The sequence below is a fragment of the Tribolium castaneum genome, chromosome 4 (genome assembly GCF_031307605.1).
Source record: "Tribolium castaneum strain GA2 chromosome 4, icTriCast1.1, whole genome shotgun sequence".
Classification (NCBI taxonomy): domain Eukaryota; kingdom Metazoa; phylum Arthropoda; class Insecta; order Coleoptera; family Tenebrionidae; genus Tribolium; species Tribolium castaneum.
This window is the reverse complement of record NC_087397.1, coordinates 3,973,721-3,994,227: the sequence shown is the minus strand read 5'-3', so window position 1 is coordinate 3,994,227 and position 20,507 is coordinate 3,973,721. Positions and strand designations below refer to the sequence as shown.

Below are 20,507 nucleotides of genomic sequence, written 5' to 3'. Positions count from 1 at the left end.
TTGTGACCTCCTTAACGCAGTTAGTGTTGATGACGTGCTCTTTGGAAGGATGTCCTAACGAAACTGTTCTTCGGCAAGGTTGCAGGTTGCTAAACCCAAAGCTGACGCAGTGTTGAAATAAAAAAATAATACGCTTATTACTAATAATAAATTGAGCAAGTTTAGGTCAGTTTTGGGTTTGTACGGCGCTTTCCAATTTTATAATATTAATTTTTGGGTATTCAAAAAAAAATTGTTTGATTTTCGAAAAAAAAAAGAGTGTTTCCGCCCGGGATCGAACCGGGGACCTTCCGCGTGTTAGGCGGATGTGATAACCACTACACCACGGAAACAACTTACTTCTATTTTCTGTTAATTGGTAGATCAACTACATTTATGCTATTCAACAAATTACTATTTATATTTAATAAATAAATTAACATCCTTGCACACTGTCATAATTTTTTTAAAATACCCAAAATTCTACATTAGAGTTAAAATAAAACTTGGTTAATATATGTGACCACCAAACACTTCTATATAAGATGTTGCATATACTAAATATTGTGATTCAAATTTTTTAAATAATCTTTCAATTTCTAACATCACCTTGCATGCCATATAAGACTAGTCGTTACAAAAACTCTTACATGTTTAATATAGTCAATTTATATTCATCTTTAATAATCATAATGCTGTACACTATAAATTACATAAAAAAATTAAAAAAGACTTTCACAATAAAGTTAAAACTTTACCAAAGCCCAGAATAATGTTTTTGACTTCCGACGTCACAAAAAATCTTTTTGACATTTTTGTAGCGATAGTGTTAACATGCTCCGTAAAGAGATTTTAGAAGAATTCCAGTGCTTAGTTTGTACCGAATACATGTTTCCCCCCATAAGTGAATGTCTCAGAGGCCACGCAGTGTGTGAAAACTGCTCATTTAAATTAAAAAACTGTCCTGAATGCCACGAAACGATCGTCTACAATCAAAACTCAGCTTTGGAGAATCTGTGCAAAAAGCTCGATTTTCCCTGCAAGAATTCGGACAATGGCTGTGATTTTTACGCAAAAGCTAACAAGCTGAAGCTCCACGAACGAAAATGCGGTTTCAGCAATCAGAAAAAGAAAACGACTCCTTTTCCTTTGCTTTCTGTCGTGGGCTTTTTCGCGGCTTTAATTTTATTTGAAATGTATTTAGTAATAAATAAAGGACAGGGTAGTGAGAGGGGTGGAAGTATACACTTGTAATTTGCCTCTTGTTACTTTATTATATTCAAATTGTACAAAATAAGATAATAAATATTTTTATTATTAGATTTTCTTATGTAACTGTAGGGAAACCGTCGTCAGAGTGGTGCAAATCTTGGCCTTCGCCGAAATCATAATCGGGGATCAAATTAAATCGTCGTCTTTCTCCCGAATGCTCCCGGAGCGCAAATTCCGGTTCAAAAACTGTGTCAGGGGCAGGGTATGCAATGGCCGAAAAGACATAAAAGACGATGCAAATTGCAAAAATCTGGAGAAATAAATTGTAAAAATATTCAACAAAAAAATAATAAACTTACCAGAATTATCTGTTTGGTCATTTTTTCTTCACTTCGTGACTCTATCACTAGTACTTTATTCTTCTGTGATGCTCTTCAGACTGCAGCAGATCACATATTTATATGCCTTTTAGTATTAACACCGCATAAACAAATTTACCGCTTCCATGAACACGTAATGATTTTGATTTACACCCAGTGTGTAATTTACTGTTATTTTTCCATAACAAACAACGTTTATATTTTGATACTGCCCTTATAAAGAAAAATAAGTAATCGTTTGATGTTTCATTCTAGTAATTAAAACTGTAACAATAGGTTTACGTAAAAATTGTCTTATTGATTGTTGACTTTCGATTTGTCGCCATTGTATTTCAAAAGAATAATTTCGTAATTGCTGTTAATTTTGGCTAAAAATATTTCTCCAGTTTGCTAAACGGAATGTTTTGATATGACAGCGGACAAGTGAGTCACTCAGTTATTGGTTTTATTCATTATTCATTCATTAATCGATGTTTTTTTAGTAGTATTACGCACATTCCTGATATTGATTAGTCCATTAGACAATACATTGGCCCTTAACTGAAAAAATGCATATTTTCACGAATTTGTTTGTTATTGCAACGTGTGCGTCTATTATACACTTGTCGCAAAATAGTATTTACCAAATTAGACATATCTAAGGCGAAATTTAACAATAAGATATTTATTACCAATTGACATGATTCCACAAATAGTACGGCGGGTGTTGCTAATTGAATTAGGAAAAAATTAATAATTCCAACCATTCTGGATTTAATTGAGGAAAATTTATGAACGGCTGTTGTGCTTCATCAAATTTTAATAAAAATTAATAAGACATATTTTATAAATTTAATTGCTTGTCTCATACTCCGATAAACGTGTTGACAGTGATAAAAATATTGAACGAGAATCAATAATCAGCGACAAGATCACTTATTTTTTCATAAAACATCAGTATTCAATTACCTGGCAAAACATGTTAGTTTTTATGATAAAGAAACACAAACTTCTGAAGTATTATTGTTTATTTGTTCCCCTATTTAAACTTAAAACGTAATTTTTAACGTCTCGCCTTTTCAATTTGCCACTCGGTGTCCTGGGCAGTTCTTGCACTATGAAGACACCTCCTCTTAATTTCTCCCTGTCTGAAACCTTGCTAGCGACAAAATCTGCAATTTCTTGCACAGTGACTTTACTCCCATTTTGCAAGACCACACAAGCCGCAGGTGCGTCCCCCATTTCTTCATTTATCGGCATTCCGAAAACTGCAGCCTCTTTTATTTCGGGATGTTCAAGCAAAACATTTTCGATAGCCGATGGAACAATGTGCCAGGACAGATATTTAAACATTTCTTTGCGTCTTTCTACAATGTAAAGACACCCGTCTTGGTCGTAATAACCAACATCTCCCGTCTTTAGGAAACCGTCTTCGTCGAAAATGTCGGAACAATCGGCTTTGTAATAGCCCTTCATCATGCAAGGGGATTTAACCAGAAATTCGCCTTTCTGGTTCGGGCCCAAGGTTTTATTGGTTTCAACATCCACTAGCTAAAATTAGTTTGGTCAAACGTTACAATGACTGGTACGGTCGTTCGTGCCTTCAGTGAGACCCCCATTGCCACTTTTCCAGAAGAAGTTAATTTCTTAGTCATTAGAACTTTATCAGTTACTGGATTAAACATTCCAACCATGCCAACTTCCGTCATACCGTACGCAAATACAATGCAAGTGTGCTTAAAAGTGGCGTAAAGTTTGGTCATTTGTTGTTCGCTTATTGGGGTACCACCGGTAAGAATAGAATGCAGCGAAGAAGTATCAAAATTGCCGCTGTTTGCGTAATCTGTGAGTGGGTATGTTAAAACCGGAGCCAAAAACAGACAAGTTACCTAAATAATAAAAACTATGTGTGGGTACATTAAGTTTCAAACCACCTACTTTATATTTTTGAATAATTTCAAAAACGTCTTTGGCTTCGGGCACCTTGGTGCAAACAATTCGCTGTCCGCCTTTTAAAAACGAAGAAGTCAACATCATAAGCCCCGATATCCAGTAAAAAGTAGTGTAAGAAAGAGTCGTGTCAACCTTAAGCCCCGATTCACTGCAATTATCTTTGTAAAATAATTTTTGACTTGTTCGTGTTGTACCAAAAACAGTAAGCAAGGTTTAAGAAACTGAAATGACTGTGACAGATCGCTTTGGGAAGCCCTGTTGTGCCGCTGCTGAAGAACATCAGACCAGTGTCGTGAATATCGACAGAGGCTGGATAAAACATCTCTTCGTTTTCCTTCGCTTGGTTGAAATCGGAAAATGTTGGATACTTGTCACACGTCCCAAAAACCACAATCTGTGCTTGAAGCTTGGCTTGTTGCAAGCTTTCTTCAATCAGAGTGAGTGAGCTTTCTTGGACGAAAATCATTGTTGGGGATACAAGTGATAGCATGTGAGCCGTTTGTGCGACTGATAAAGTCGGGTCTGAGTTTGCCACTTTAGCACCGAGGTAAAAAGAAGCAAGGATGGGGACTGGGGTCTCTAAAGTTAGCGCAGAGCAAGTAACAATCACATCCTTTGATGTTATTCCTCGTTTCTGCATCTCCAAAGCGACTCGAACACTTTTTTGTTTAACTGTTAAGAACGTTTCACTTTTTTCGGTTTTGGCGTCGATCTGAATAGTTTGTGAGGTAATTTAATAAAAAACGCTTACTTACCTGGCATATTCGGTCTTTGAATTTTGAGGCGGAATCAAAGAAAAATTGACCCAAACTTTGTTTCATGTGATAATTGGGTGGAAATGGGGGACCTTCTAATATTATTTGTACATCCATGTTTGATGTAGTTTTGAAATGGACTGTTCAAGTAATTTTATAAGAGATAGGACTGTGTCTTGCACAATCTACTGATAACAATACGGAATTCAGAGTAAATAAATAACTGATGCTCATCATTTATAAAATAATTGGCAAGTAACGAGTCAAAAGTCTAAAATTGCAAATATAAAAAACATTTTTCTCATTTTTTTGTAACATAACGTGATACGATAACATTTTAATATTTTAGAAATGACAGTGATGAATTACAGAAGCTGAAACAATCATTAATAAAATAATTTCTTTGCAATTATTTCTTGGTATCAGTGAAATAAATAAATATTCTCTTTTACAGCTTGAGGACAGCTGAAATAGTTGTTAACTGTATCTCTAACGGTATACCGGAGTCAGATATTATCGAGCTCAAAATTAGAAATAGATTCAAGCGTTGTCTTGCAACAATTATTTTTAAAAATCGCTCAACGTCAAGTAGCACGTAACTGAGTGTGCATCAATATTTGCTCAAATCATTACTCTCCTGAAAACATTTTAATTTTAGAAGTTTGAGCGCGTCAAGATGTCGGTATTTGACCGAATAAAAAATGATGTTCCAGTTTACAATGTTTTATTTCCACACAAACCAAAACAAAACGGTAAACAAAAATAATTTAAAAATTGCAAAATTTCGCCACTCTCACTTTCAGTAAAACCACCAACATACAACACCAATAAAAAACAACAGATTTAACTGTATTTTATTTTAATTTCCTGATAATTGCGGAGAAAAAATATATATTATGTAACAAATCCTTCCTATGCAATAATTAATTGGTATCATACACTGAATAATTTAATGAGAATAATGTGTCTCAATAAAAATAAGGGAGGAGACAACCCTGCGTGGGGGTCCCGGAAATCAGATTTCACGAGGGACAGGAAGCAATCTCGTATTTATTACATTCGTTATTTTACACATTATATTTATGTATAAAAAGTTTTACATGGTTTAAATAGTACAGTCATAACTGCAAATAAACAAGTGTCCACATCTGAGTGAAATAAATTACGTTATACTTATTCTATCTGAGAAATTTTGCCAAGATCGGTTTTCTACGATTTGTCTGAACTTTAGAAGTGTTGGGGACTTGCTCTAGAGTGTAATCGAGCAAACAAAACGGCCACTTTGTTTTCAAAAATAACGATCAGATGCCAGAATTGTGAATGCTCTGTTTGCTCATTGGTCAACTTCAGTGTAAACTAAACGTCACGCATTCGATAAGAGTCGCCTTACCTTTAAAATTTAGCCGAATAGAACTAGACATCTGAGATCTAGAATATTAAAAACTTGAAACATGTATAGAATGTAGAGAAAAAAATCATTTATTACAATACACCTAGTTGAACCACAAAACCTACATATTAATTTATCTAACAATTATATTAGTATATGAGTGTCATCCATACGCTGGATAGAAAATCCGGGACCCGACGTTGAAATCATCAAGTACTAAAAATGCCTGCCAAGTGTTTATATCAAACAAACAAGCAACACGCACTTTCACTACTCCAGCAAGGAAGTCGGGTGCAAGTGGGAAAGAAAAACGCAACCCAACACTTGACTTCTTACAACCACAATATATTCAATTCAAACAAAGTAATTTCAAATTTAATGTAGATTATAAATGATTTTTGAACACTTTAAACCCCAATGGATACTGTGGTAGTAAGTGGCGGAGGGAGCACAGTCCAAAGCAAATATACAACTTGACAGAAATAATCGACGCTGGCTTATCCCCTCCGAGTGTTGCAATTAAATAAGTTGTTTTTATCTAAAGTGTGAAGTGTGGGGTTTGGGGGCCGGGGCATCACATAGCATATTTGCGAGTCCACTCGCGCGCTAGCTCGTTGTACTTTTCCCGGTCAGTTTTATATATCCTAGCGATTTCTGGTACTAATGGATCATCTGGATTTGGGTCACACAAAAGTGAGCAGATTGATAAGAGTACTGGAACAAAAACACCAATTACTCATTCATCACCTCCAACAATCAATTGACATAAAAACGCAATCGGCACTTAACTCCCACGCAAAAACTCAACTCAAGAAAAATACAATAAACGTGTTTGCTCTAATACATATTAAAAACAATAACAATTGCAGAGCAGCTAAACACTTTATCCATAACAATTATGACTCAATTCTTATGCTTGTTTCATATTAAATTCTCACTAAATGTGTCAAATTTCACAATCGGCAAAACAATTCTGAAAAGAGAACTGCAAATTTAAAATAAAATAATACGAGTAAAGTGGTTATTATCCCCTCTTTTTAATTACTCAAACCAATAGCTTAACTCTATTTTTGCAGTTGCCAACTTGAAAGAAATAAAGCATCAAATTTTCTATCGTTTAGGCTACGAAATAATTTTTTGATTTAACTAGAAATATTTATTTTTGCTCCGGCCGTAAGACTGGAGACACCGTCTACATGTAAAATCAAATCTAGTTTAATGCAAGATCATTTAAAAATGTAGTATTAGTAAATGAAAAAATCGTAACACCTCATAAAACAAAAATAAATTATACATACATAGCACATATAAAACATAATCAAGAAAACTGTTATCCACCTAAGGATATCGCACAAAGGTTACAAATGTCAAGTCGCAAACAACGTTAAAAGTAAATTTATTGCACTACAGTGCTGTATAAATAATAATTTATTAATCACCACAGGATTTATTGTGTGAAGGTAAATCTGGACAAAAATATAAACAAATATTTTATTATTAAAATTATTATTATAAATTACACCCAAGTTTACGATAATAGTAACGCTTTGCTGCTAATATTGACTATAGCGTTACTCATTATTTTATTACTTATTTGAACAATAAAAACTAAATAGACCGTTACCAAAACAATAACAAAAATTTTAAAAATGCTTTTTATAAGGTAAAAAGTTTGATGATCCTTTATAAATTTGTAACGATTGTAAACAACTAGTTTTGATGTTTTAATGGAATTAAGTTTTTAAATGAAATAAAGCAAAACCAAAGACTTTAATGAATGTTAAAATAAAAAAATGTAACGTGTATGTGACTTATCGTAAATTTTAAAATTATCTGGAGACAAACTAAATGAAGCAGTGAAAAAAGTGAACAGAAAAACTGTAAACAAATAACATCCTTTGAAATCGTATTAATAAACAATGACCTAAATAACATGTGGTCATCTACTTGATAAAAATTCTATTAATTAATAACTTGTAGAAGAATTGATCGAAACCCCACAAGTTGGCGCCACTTGATAATCAGATGCAACGACCTTATGCATGCACATGTGGCATACATTATTAATTATATAAAAAATGACACAAGTATTGGAAAGTGTTTTTGTTACATAATTGCATATAAAGTCTAATTGCTAACACCAATAAACAAAAACACTGATTTGCAAGATGTCTAAGTAATACCTCCTTATTGCTTAACATGTGAAACTTAATTCACTGGCATCCACAATCATTTTTGAAAGTTTCAAGTTGAAAAACTAAAAATTAACATACCTTTTGAAATTGTAAGTGCTGGTGACCACTGCGAACGTAGTATATCAAGACAAATGCTACCATTACTGTTTATGTTTGGATGATAAATTCTTGTAGTAAACGCAACTTTAGGCGGTTTGAACGGATAGTCTGTTGGGAAATGAATTGTTAAAAAGAATACTCCTCCTTGGTATGGACTATCAGGCTGCAAAGAAAAATAATTCACACTTGGAGCATTACTTCCGAAGCCATAAAACGACTCAATGCTATTTGTGATTATGAATATGAAACACCGGGACTAGTTGACTCATTTTTGAATAGAAAACTCAAATCAATAAGTTTCAGTGTTTGCATAAGGTTATTGGATAAATAAATTAAAAGTCTATTAATAGCATCAGTACCGTTATGTACGATCTTGATTTTCGGAAAAAATAAGATAAAAAGTAAACTTACTGGTCCCATAATTGTGGCTTGCCAGTGAAATACTGTAATAAACACAACGTGGTTTAGAATCAACTTTTTGCGAAATTAATCAGACTTACAATCATCTCCAACAGGTCCTGCTGAACATTGTGCGGGAGGATCTCTGCCGAGGTCTTGTAGTTCCTGAAAGACAAGAAAAGTTGAGCAAGAATCCACTTGAACAGGTATCGGGTTAATAATAGACACCTGAAAGTCGGGGCCCTAATATGGTGAGGTTAGAAGCATGAAAGACCAACCTATGCACTTAAAATTAGCCTCAATGAGAGAAACGCATGTTTCTGAGGGAAAAACCGAGCGAAAAACAGGTCTCGATCGGGTTTGACAATCGTTACGTTACATCCGGCATTTTTTGTGCCATTTGATAAGGTGTACGAGGAAAATGGTCAAACTCTGTCACGACCTGCCAAAAGCCCCTCACACGCTTTTCTAGCGCCGAAAACGGCGTGCACAAGTTGAAAAACTCGGGTCATAACAGGATTAACGCGATTCACATTATCGGATCACAAAATCGTTAAGGGCGTTTAACTGCCACAAAAACAATTTTAACGGGACGATCTGCGGCCACATGCGAACATCACTTTCACTGCGAACTTTAACATACCTTATTAATTCGTTTTAAAGCCATTTGACGGAGTGTATGTGTAATAAATACTGGCTTTTCACCAGACAATGAAACCTCGAGCCAAGGACCTCTGATAGGAGATTGCAAAGATGGCCTCCTTCAAAACTCACAGACACCACGTAGGTCAAATGGAGACTTCCGATGATTTTTTACGCGTTTAAACACCACGAGCTACTCGCGACTTGACCTAAGTAATTACCCGAAAATATATCAGTTATTGAAACACTTTGTCTTTTTGATACAGAGTACGGGGATCAACTTTAGGTTCCAGAAAAGATGACTGATCACTTCCGTGGCGACTTAGTCATGTCGGTAAAACAGCTCCCAATTCCGTGAACTCATTACAGATCCGCTACGTTATGACAGCAATTCGCAAAATTACGCTATGAAAAAAAGAGATGGCGTTAAAACTTTTTTTATGCAACACATAATACAATCAAATTTTTTAAGTTTTTTGTAAATTCTTCATTTCCATAAGTGGAACAGCCAAAGATCAGTTTCTATAATTTTATTATAGAACTACTACGTTCTAAGCAATAATGTAAAAAAGGTGTCTCAAATTTAAGTTTATTTGTTGCTCACATTTTGTAGCTACAAAAATTATTGAGAATTACACAAAAAAACCTTATTTATCTTTATCCTGCATTATTTTATATATTATTATTATTATTATCTTTCTATGCTAATTATTTTAAAAAATATATGCAAAACAAATGTCCTACAACATAAAGAAAGAACAACAAGATAAAGCCTTACAGTACATTTTTGTTAGGTGTAATATTTATTTTTTTTATTAGAAAGATAAAGAAGTGTACTTTCAAAAACAATAAACAATTAAAAAAAAAATTACCATTGTATTTTTTCTCAAAAATGTAGCATTCGTCCCCTGGACCCTCCCTCCTAAATTCAATGTAGCATAAAAAATATAAGGATTAGTAATTATTTGGTTTATATCTAATAAATAAGTCCTAGATTGTGATCTAAATTGTACCTAAACTTTAAACAAAAATGCAAATTTTGATCAGTCAAATTCGTCTGCCTTGGATCTTGTTAAACTATTTTTTTTTATAAAATAGTTATTTGTAATAAATAGATGTACATATCTAATTCTCATCACGAATGTAATGATTAGAGCTTTCCTTTCCGATTTAGATAAAACAACTACTTCTTATTCTCTCGATGAACCAGATTCTCATCATTATTTCAGACAGCCTCCGAGACTACGACTATTACAAATATTTTACATAACGCATGACTGCCTTACTTTCGCTTCTTTTTAAAGATTTATACGTCATAGAGACACACCACCATTTTACCAGACACACCTTTCCCACGTTTTTCACGTATAAGTGACCTTGTCAATAGCAAATGAAATATGTGGTCCTCACCAAATATGAATAAATTTGGAGATCGTAAGGTTTTGTGCAATTAATCATTATTGCAATAAGATTGGTAAATATCTTTTATTGATGGAAAAAAACTGCTCTAATTATTGAATTTTTTGTTTATAAATATTTATTTATTTGTTTGTATGCCTAGCAATAATTGTGCAACACGAATAAACATTAAAGAGAATAAAATATGTGTTATTTTATTATTGGAAACTAGGTAGTATGTAGAGAGTTTTGCAACTAAAGTTAGTTAAATCTTTGATTTTATAAACCCGACTCCTAATAATTTCTAAATAGATATACCTCCACAAATATTCCATAATTTATTACATAATTAAAAGTATATCAGTTTTGGGAAACGTCGACTTTTAACATTTTAAATCCTGTTTTAAGAAACATTTTCATAACTGTAAAATTCGTAGGTAAGTATCGTTATTTTTGCAATCACTTTTTAAAATATAAAATAATAACTGCGTGTGCGCAAGTTCAAGATTAAAAACTTGACACTGATTTTTCCTGGTTATGCAAAATTAATTCTAATTTACTGTTTTTCCAAACTTGATTAAAATGATTCAAAAAAGATGAGAAATTTACGCTTTGCTAATCGTTCGCATAATTAAGTGAAAGGCAATAGACCCAATATTTTCATCAAACGACATTGAAAACTCTACTGTTTTGTAATTTTCTCTTTAATTAATAGGTAATTTGGCTGCAGGAACTATTAGAACAATAGTGGTGTAATATTTTTGAAAATGTATTGAACCAAAGATTGTAGTTAATAATTGGTTTGTTATCTAACCTTCGAACAGATTCGTGATACCTTTCAGAACCATTTTCAAATTGTGGTGATATGTAGGTGTAACACAATTCAATTTTTTTGTGGTAAAAATTATACGGAAGTTTATTTTGTTCACTCTGTTTTATCGACCTATTTACTTCAAGACGTAACACAGTCAATTAACCCAATTTTTAAATTCTAAATGCAATTTTTGCAATTGAAATTTTTCTTAAGTAACATTCATAAAAATTCCACCGAATCCATAAATTTCACGAAATTTAATCACATTTTTCAAATTACATACAACTTTTTATTCTTACAACAGGCTTGGCTTTTATCAACAATGAATTGCACTTTTCCATGAACTTGTCATGATATTCCAATGTTTTAACAGTAAAACAAAGTAGGGGTGCCTGTCTCTCCCACAACTTCTTATTTCATTCAGTTTCTTGTCGATCGGCTTGGGTAAGAGTCTTGTACCCAAAACACCATGGTTAGTACTTTTACTTCAGACATGTGCTGCTTGCGAATTGTGTTTGAGTGTCGTGTGTGCATGTGTATTTGGTGAAAACATGAGAATGATGATTGTTTAAGAGCTGCATTTAACTGCATTCAAATTAAATTCTTATTACACAAACTGTATTCATTATTCTGGTTTGGCAAACGCTATTTTAAACCAAATTGAAAAAAAATTGGTTACAACAGTGAATAGTTTAATAGTTTAAACAAATTTCCCGATGAGCATTAACACAAAACTTTCATTTTATTTGTAATGTTAATTTTGTAATTTTTTGGGTCTGACCATTTTTCCAATTTAAGTTCGTAACTACTGTTCGGAAAAAAATATTTTTTTTATTTAAAATGTTAGTATTTAGAAAAAAGAAGAGAACGCACTCTGCCACTTACATGTATTCCCTTCTTCCACCCAAATTTTCAGGTGCTTTTAAAATAAAAATTTATATAATTTAGGTGACAATTATTTAAAATAATTTTTTCAGAAATATAAAATATTTACAACTCACTTACAAATTTTTCAAATGGACTTGAAAAAACTGATAAAAAAACGGCTTTCAATTTTTGAACTACTCTTCATAAGACAGTACATGGAAACCATTGAGTGTCGACATTTTTTTTTGACAGAAAAGCGCTAACAAAAATACTCAAAAACTGCCCAGAAAAAACATTCAAAATTGCATTTAAAATAGAAAACGTAAAAATTGTTATTGTTGGGCAGAGTTACCGGTACATTGTTTTTCCAACCGTTCCAGAAATAGTGTTTCAAAAAGTAACAAAATTATTTTAATTGCTTTAATTATTGGAATTAACCGTCACATTGCAGCTGCAATAATTTACGTTAATAAAACTGTATTATTCAATATTGATAAACTGTATCTCCATCTTTCTCAATTCTCGACCAGAAGTAAGTGTGATTGCCGTTTACCTACATAAACGTATTTACGTGAAAAATAGGAAAAATGTAAATTACATGTTACATAAATTATGATCAAGGTAACTCAGTGCGAAAAGCGGTCAAAATTAAAATTGCAAGTGATCCTTTTCTCAAAATTAATTTACCGCATTATATAATAAACTTAATCGGAATCAACTTTCAGGTACCCACGTCCCAAATGATAATTTTAGCAATATTCCTGGCAATTTCCATCATTTCGGCCCAATATTTACCTGTCGCCTATTATCAGCACGAGATTATTTACGGCGATTCGGGAGACGCTTTCAGCTTCAGCCGAACTCCTGAAATCCTGCCGCTTGCAGGTAGCAGTGGAATTCCGACTGGTGTTGGTTTTCATGAAGCAGGAAATCCACTCCTGGCACCTGCTCTGCATTCTGTCGACCTGTTCACACCGAACACAGTACAACAACCTGCCGAGACGCCCGGCCAGTTTCGGAATTACATGAAAGCGTTGGAAGAGGAAGCGAAGGAAGCGGAAAAGGCAGAGAATGCAATTACAACGACGACGTTGAAGGGCGAAATTAGGGAAGCTGCAGGCGAACCGAAAGGGTACGTCAGCTTCAAAATGGAACGAGGCGCAAAAAGTTACAAATACGGTTATGCACTTTGAAAGTAAACACTACATTAGACTAGATATGCCTTTCCACCTCAAAGTAGATCTGTTAAGGCTCCGATTTTTGTACCTACAATTTCAGGTTTAGTTTTGTGTACCAAACTATCTCCTAAATGTTACGTAGAGTATTATCTATCAGTTATTTGTTTTAAATATTTATTACATGTTGCATTTTTTTGTGTGTTATTTCTTTAAATGTATATTGTATGTTGCCCATAATTTAATTGTATAAAGCGTGTCATTATTTATTCGTACGCAGTAGACTAAAATAAAATAGGTGATAGCTTAAATTGCTTAACAGTTGTTGTATCATTGAAAATTCTATACTTTTTATACTTTATTTATTAAATTACAATATTGTCACAAAAAATAAACGACATTTAAACTTTGTCAGACCACTTTTTTATTGTCAATTAATTTTTGTTTCACGGTGGAAGTCAGGAAAAATTTGTCTTAAAAAAATTTGGAAGAAAAAAATTGTGATGCCCTTAAAAATTAATTTCCTATTTTTTACAATTGAAGATCTTTAAAAATTGTCTACAAACAAGTCAGAGCCAGAATATTAAAAAAAGCCAAGAAATCATAAGACTTAAGACACAAGCATCCTTTATATAGATCAATAAGGTAAAGGTAACAAAGACTTTATGTGAAAATAATGTATACTCAAAATAAATAAAAAGAGCTAGTCTATGTAAATTTTAGTATTTTCAATATTCACAGTCCAAATTTAAGTAAATATTTTGAAACAACTAAACTTTATTAAATAATTTGTGTTTTTTCATATTGTATTGTAGGTGTTATGTATTTTATAATTTTTATTATAATACATTTTTTAATATGCATTCATATATAATAGCCCAAAACTACAACTTATTATTTAAATAACAAATAAAACCATAACGATAACTGTATAATATCCCTTTACCTAGTGCATATTTATAGGAATTTTCTGCAAAAGTTACGAAAGTAACCGTTTTTCTACCTTGCACATTATTAATGTTATATCTACCAATTTACAGATGGCGATAATATAACAAAATTAAACTATAAAATTTAGCAGCAAACTGATCAAAGTGATCAATGATAGTGATCTTTGCATAAATGATTTTTTTTTTCACAAAATTAACAGAAAAAGTACTCTATTTTTATTACAAGAATATTATTTTTAAGATAATAAATAAATAAATAAATAATAAGTATTTATTTATTTATTATCTGTAAAATATTCTTGTAATAAAAATATAATACTTTATTTTATTTATTTTTCTAGAACGTCGTAAGTTTTTTTACAAAATTAACAGAAAAAGTAGTTTATTTTTATTACAAGAATATTATTTTTGAGATAGTAAATAAATAAATAATATTTATTATCAATTTATTTAGACTACTTTTTCTGTTAATTTTGTAAAAAAACAGTTACGACGTTCTAAAATTACTGAAATTTCAGTCAGTTGTTACAGTTGCTACATCCACTCGGGATGTATAGAGAAAAGCCTTATAAAATGCGATCGCTGCTTTATTTAATTCAGAAAAAAATTCTGAAAACTGAATAAAATTTGGTGCTGTTTGCTTTTTATTTTCCATCAAAAACAAGTGTTAAAAATAAAATAAAATACTTTTAGCCCTTGAAAATAAAGTGGTTTTTAAATCGACTCTGTGTGCGGATGATTCTCCATCTTTTTTTAAATAAGATTTGTATACGAAATTTCTCAAAATGGCTAATTAATTTAAACAAAAAAGGTAATTCTCGTATCAAACACATTACTGTTTTGGCAATGGCAAAACACCACGTATGTCATTTCACATTGAAATAAACTTGTTCTTAAAACTGTATTTTAAGAGGAACCACACCTTACTGCCGTACTCTTATTTCAGGTTCAAGATCATTTCGATTTTTAAAGGTTACATTCTCAGTATTTTGAATAAAAATCCTTTTAACCTTTAGTGACTGTATTATATTTAGATTGATTAGATAAGGTGGGCAAGAGAATGTTGGGGAAAAAAACGGAAATAAATACCAAACACTATTAGCAGTGTGCAATTTTTTAATTTCCCAATCTGGGACGAAATTATTGTCGCAAGATCCGGCATAATTTTGCTTGAGAAATAATTAAGTGTTCATTTTCGGCATTTCCGTCTAGACTCTCGTAAATCCGGAACCAGCCCATATATTTAACCTTATGATGCAAATCCAACTTTAACAAGAGCAGGTACCTTCAAGGCTACTTTACTGCACTTTCATTTCTTTGTCTCGTTGCCAAGCAAACAATATTCAACATTTAAATAAAAATTTTATTATGAATATAATACATTAATGGACACTTGTGAACCTAAGCTACGCGACAATGATCCCTAACTACGACTTAAGCCTTCTGGAAACTATAACTGAAGCCATCTGGCGACCTATTAAGCGACAGTTTTCCAGGAGGGTAAAATCTGTGAGGGGCTGGAGTCGTCGTGTAGACGGGCTGGGGCCTGTATTGTGGCTGGGCTTGGTACTGCTGGGGGTTGTACTGGGGTTGGGGTTGGTACTGGGGCTGGGGCTGGTACTGGGGCTGCGGCCTGTACTGGGGCTGGTACTGGTCGCGGTACTCCGGGGGGTTGTACTGGGGAAGGGGGGTGTACTGGGGCTGGGGGGCCACGGGTAAGGTCGTCGGTAAGGGTTGGGGGATGCCATCCCCAGTGGCTTGGAAGCCGTGCTTGCCAGCAGTGTAGCTCACGGTGTGTCTTTGGCCGTTGGGGTCCACGTAGGAGTAGGTCCCCCGACGGGTGCCATCAGCGTCACTCTCCTCCTTGAACTGCACCCCATCCTCTTGGGAGTACTGGGCCCCGAATTTACCATCACCACTCAGGTACCTCTGTTCGTTCAGGATAGCCGCAGTTTGGGGGTCCCCATGGTAGCCCTGTCCGAAAACAGCGCCCACAAAAGCAGCAAAGACGAACTAAAATTTTGGAAAAACACTTAGGGTCCACCCAAATTTTTGATACTCACTATTCTGTTCATGATAGTGGAACTGATGGTCTACCAAAGAGGCAAACTACGACTACTGCCCTCTCACGGCGCTCTGTTAGGTTTTATACTGCCATACAACCTTGGTAAGTGCGACCCTGGAACACTCCCTGTGAAGAACTGAGCTTTGTTCATATTTAGATGCCACCGCGCGATTCCGAGATTCGGAGAGATGAAGTCAAAGCCCAAACTTTGAAACGATCAGTTAAACCCACTCATCCACCATTTGCATGCAAATCATGCACGTTTTAATCTTAATGACATCAAAAAAATGGCTTGGGCTAATCAAAATTTTTCCAAAGTCCCAAAGTCTTCGGCCTCATTTTCCAAACTTTCGTCACTGAAATGATTGCGCCAGAATTGATTAATTTCACGCGACCGCATGTGAAATATGTGCTAATTAGATCACTCCTGGCGCGGACTTCCTAAAGTTTGAGGGCATTTGCAACTCTTCAGGCTTGGAGCGAGCATAGCGTCACACTCTTGTTGCATGAACCTTGTTGAAATGTCAGTTGTTCTGACGAAAAATAACAATTTCTCGCTGTGTTTACGCAAGAAATATGCGAACTCGCATCAGCAGGTTCCGGTGAACAGTCTATTGACCTGGTTGAGGGTCAGCAAACAGGAAGGTAATCCGGTGGCCCAGAATCCGGGCGATCACGCCCAGCAGGAATAGTCAATTCGGCCCTGTTTGCGCGAAAAATACGTGACTATTATTGCGTTTAAGTAACGATAAGATCGGGATGCGCTTATATAATCGGGTCACGATTGAACTCGATGTCGTGATGCTCTCATCTGCACAGAAATTTATGTTTCTGCACTCGGTGTAGTGTAAATAACAAATGTTACACTTAGAATTTTGTTGCTTCGGTAATAATAGCGCGATATCTAAATGCAGCTTCGTCTTTATTATTGTTTGATGTAATTTATTGGCATTTCACGAAAATAATAAAGTGCACACGAGTCGTCGAATCGGAAAATAGAAGTTCAGAAAACGTGTTGTTTCTTAGAATAAATGGAAGATGAGCATTCTGAAAATTTTATTACACCAGTTTGCAAATGATTTATGCAAAATTACTGTATTATTTTCTTGGCATTACACGAAATACTCGAATGAAGTGAATTTATTGTGTTGTAAATAATTGTAATTAAAATTTTTATGTCTCTAATTGAATACGTAGCGATAAGATATTTAAAGAAGAATTTAGAAAAATGATTACTGGGGGCTTGACTGGAGGTTAAAGGTGAGCACACGCACACAAATATTGCGTTTATTGTGTGACAGAAATAGTGGAATAAATGTTTGTTCAATTAGTGTCATATGTTGTAAAAATCAAATATATCTCACGGTTTGTTCAGGTTGGTTTTTGAAGGTAATTTTTTTCCATATTTTTTGTAAATGCACCAAAACTTTTGCAAACACGCTTGGCATTTACTATTCTCTTTATTTTAAATAATGGGCGTACAATAAAAGAGTGTAAATAATTTAAATGAGATCTTTAGTAATGTTACGTTTCGTTTTTGGCTTTAAATGCTAGATTTTGAAAGAGACAATGTCTATGTAGTGTTTCGTAAATGATTTTCATTTGCGTCAACCATTATTCTAATTTTTGTCATACCACACAAATACGTAACATTTTACTACTTCTGAATTAATTTATATTTAAAAAATAATGACAAATGCGGAACACCTTTTTTCCAAAAAGGAAAAGAAGAGTTTTTAATTTTTTTTCTTGCCTTTTATTTGAAAACTAATGACTTGTATGTTACTTATAACCTAGTATATCAATTTTTTTTAAAAATTATGTTCAAAATCGCATAATCTACCTTTAAAAATTGTTTCAGTTAGAGGAAATTTTGAAACCAGTTTTTGTCTATGCAGCTTTTAATACAGTAGTCAGTATGCGAGGTTGCATAGCTGGTTATCTGTTTGTGAAATAATGAAATAACAATAGCTACCGATTCAAAATGAATGATTTATGAATTAAATTAATACAAATATGAAACCTATTATTTTATATAGTATTTAAACAAATTTTTGCTATATTTTATATCAAATTTTAATACATTCATACATACTTTGTTGTTGAAACATTTACCTAAATTTGTATCTAATTTATTGTTATACCTACCCACCTAATTTTATGTTTGCCTAAAAGTTATAAATTTTAGAAACTTGCAAAATCGTTGAAATCTTTTTTTATTTATCCTAGTACGTATTTGTTATTTTTTCATTTTGATACAATATTTGAATAATTATTCTGTCACCTAATTAGAGAATTTTTCTTCCGAAAAGATTTCGCAGATTATCAATTATTAGGTTTTAATAAGTCATTGTTATTTATTACCTCAAGGGCTTAATGATTTTTTTATGTCTTGTGTCTTGTGTTTTGACACTGATATTATAATAATATAATATCATTGTAGTATTACAAACTTACTCACGTTACATTTATTAAACTCAATCGTTCATAAAACTAGCGACTAATAAGTAATCTTTTACCTACAATAATTTTATATTTTTATTAATTTAGTAAATAACAGAAAACAGGCATGTAACTTTAAATATTGCTTAACTTGTGTTAGAATAATTATAAATATAAGTAAATCTGAAAAATCTTAATTATGTGTTAATGATATATTACCGTAGTCAAATTTGGGTGATTAATTATAAATGTGAGTTTGAATCAGACTGCAAGGTGATTGAGAATTTAATCATAATAATATAGGAAAAAGTATTTGCTAAGTAAGGTTACTTTTACGTTTTAGAACCGTAGATTGAAATTAGAACGAAATATCTACCTACTAAACTAAAGTGTCTATTTGCTCTATTCTATTGTCCGTCATTGCATTGAATCGAGCCAGTCATAAGTATAAGCAATTTATTACATGTAGAATGTTGTAGTTATTGTGTTCTATAAATGACTTAACAGCTAATAATTATAGTAAAAATATTTAATGTATGCACATAATTTTATCTATCGCGTTAAATAACTTGAAATTAAACATTAATTTTCTAGTTCTCATTCAATTATTATGAATGCTTGCAAATGACAAATTTAAAAAATCTATTTGTCTATTTTGTAGATTTTTTATCTATCCGATATTTGACCAGTAGATTAATTTGTACTCATTGAGAGTACCTATTGTCACAGAGCTACTGTTTATTTGTTGGCGTTAATTAGGCACCCTTCTGTTAAAAAAATTTATTTTTACCTAGCTATTGCACCTAACATGTTTATTACTTATAATAAGATTAATTGGTTTAGTCATTATATGGATAATAATTATTAATGGTAAATACATTTAGGTTTTTGAGTTTACATAAAAAATACATTATCTACATACCTTTACGAGGTATGCCAATTACAAATAAAATATTGCTAATGTGTTGCTCAGAAAGAAAATATTATGCAAATCTAAAATTTTCTGTAGTTATTTTCTTGAGTTGTTACACTCGTAAATGGCCATGCTATTTCTTCACTTATAATTTGCTACAGAAATCTAAAAATTCCTACTATTAACTATACAATTACAAATAATATCGTGTATCGTGTATCTATTATGCTGTGAGGTTTACATTTTTTAGACTATATAGTCTATTTTAGTTGACCAAATCAGCTTCGGCTTAGTGAAATTTTCTATAAGGTCTTAATTTTATTATATACGCATTAACTAAGATATTGAGATTTTTAAATGAAATAAACTGAATTATGTTTAAAAGAGGATCTTTTGCTTCGATAAATAACTAAAATTATGAATGCAAGTAAAACACAATTTAATATTATTATTTATTGTTAGGTATCTAAGTACCTATATTTCGTTCCGGTCAATCAAATTTAATGATCATTAGAGATCAAGATAGTGGGTTGGGTTTTAATTTATGATTTGTTTTCAAATATCATATTAGATAGATAGGTACAGGGCTTAATACAAATGAAATTGCGAATTGTAGAGAGATATAAGTGATTCAAATTTTTATTTTCTTGCTTTTGTGCTAAAATTAAAAATTTAATTGATAATTAAAAAATATATTTCAAATCGTGAGTAACGGAACACCTACAAAACAATTTTCCGCACTTCATAATTAATAACCACCACTTCGGTTACGACAGTAATAACTCAGCAATTTGAATGGATAACATATTATATGGGTCTATGATTAATGTGTACAGCTTGCTTGCATTAGATACACCAAGAAATGAGATACGAGCATTACCAACTACCATAACCTACCCA

General features: G+C 32.7%; 4 protein-coding genes and 2 non-coding genes across 7 annotated transcripts; 1 reads left to right on the top strand and 5 right to left on the bottom strand.

Annotated features, from left to right (window-relative positions):
• Positions 1-259: 259 nt before the first annotated feature.
• On the bottom strand, positions 260-332 carry TRNAV-AAC (transfer RNA valine (anticodon AAC)). The gene has a single exon. It is a non-coding gene; the product is annotated as a tRNA-Val (tRNA).
• A 901-nt stretch (positions 333-1,233) lies between these two features.
• On the bottom strand, positions 1,234-1,689 carry LOC100142380 (uncharacterized). The gene is made up of 2 exons (XR_010333785.1): positions 1,551-1,689; positions 1,234-1,501 (listed from the first exon to the last, which is right to left on the bottom strand). It is a non-coding gene; the product is annotated as an uncharacterized LOC100142380 (transcript).
• An 871-nt stretch (positions 1,690-2,560) lies between these two features.
• LOC658921 (uncharacterized) lies at positions 2,561-4,427 on the bottom strand. The gene is made up of 5 exons (XM_008203426.3): positions 4,259-4,427; positions 3,698-4,215; positions 3,489-3,651; positions 3,152-3,439; positions 2,561-3,101 (listed from the first exon to the last, which is right to left on the bottom strand). Exons 1-5 carry the CDS (start codon positions 4,373-4,375, stop codon positions 2,571-2,573), a joined length of 1,617 nt encoding a protein of 538 aa, XP_008201648.1. The 5' UTR covers positions 4,376-4,427; the 3' UTR covers positions 2,561-2,570.
• Positions 4,428-5,721: 1,294 nt separating this feature from the next.
• eff (effete) lies at positions 5,722-9,292 on the bottom strand. Its single transcript, XM_965337.5, has 5 exons — positions 8,985-9,292; positions 8,443-8,506; positions 8,354-8,385; positions 7,922-8,105; positions 5,722-6,362 (listed from the first exon to the last, which is right to left on the bottom strand). Exons 1-5 carry the CDS (start codon positions 9,006-9,008, stop codon positions 6,223-6,225), a joined length of 444 nt encoding a protein of 147 aa, XP_970430.1. The 5' UTR covers positions 9,009-9,292; the 3' UTR covers positions 5,722-6,222.
• A 2,176-nt stretch (positions 9,293-11,468) lies between these two features.
• Positions 11,469-13,647, top strand: LOC103315211 (uncharacterized). 2 transcript variants are annotated; one of them, XR_010333847.1, is made up of 2 exons: positions 11,469-11,667; positions 12,788-13,647. XR_010333847.1 is itself a non-coding variant. In XM_008203317.3 (2 exons), the coding sequence occupies exons 1-2, from the start codon at positions 12,675-12,677 to the stop codon at positions 13,253-13,255; spliced, it is 477 nt and encodes a 158-aa protein (XP_008201539.1). In that variant the 5' UTR covers positions 12,168-12,674; the 3' UTR covers positions 13,256-13,647. The 2 variants fall into 2 exon arrangements, 1 of the variants encoding a protein (XP_008201539.1); XM_008203317.3 differs by lacking the exon at positions 11,469-11,667 and adding an exon at positions 12,168-12,683.
• A 1,882-nt stretch (positions 13,648-15,529) lies between these two features.
• Positions 15,530-16,399, bottom strand: LOC659152 (uncharacterized). Its single transcript, XM_965480.4, has 2 exons — positions 16,251-16,399; positions 15,530-16,200 (listed from the first exon to the last, which is right to left on the bottom strand). Exons 1-2 carry the CDS (start codon positions 16,260-16,262, stop codon positions 15,622-15,624), a joined length of 591 nt encoding a protein of 196 aa, XP_970573.1. The 5' UTR covers positions 16,263-16,399; the 3' UTR covers positions 15,530-15,621.
• Between the last annotated feature and the right edge of the window lie 4,108 nt (positions 16,400-20,507).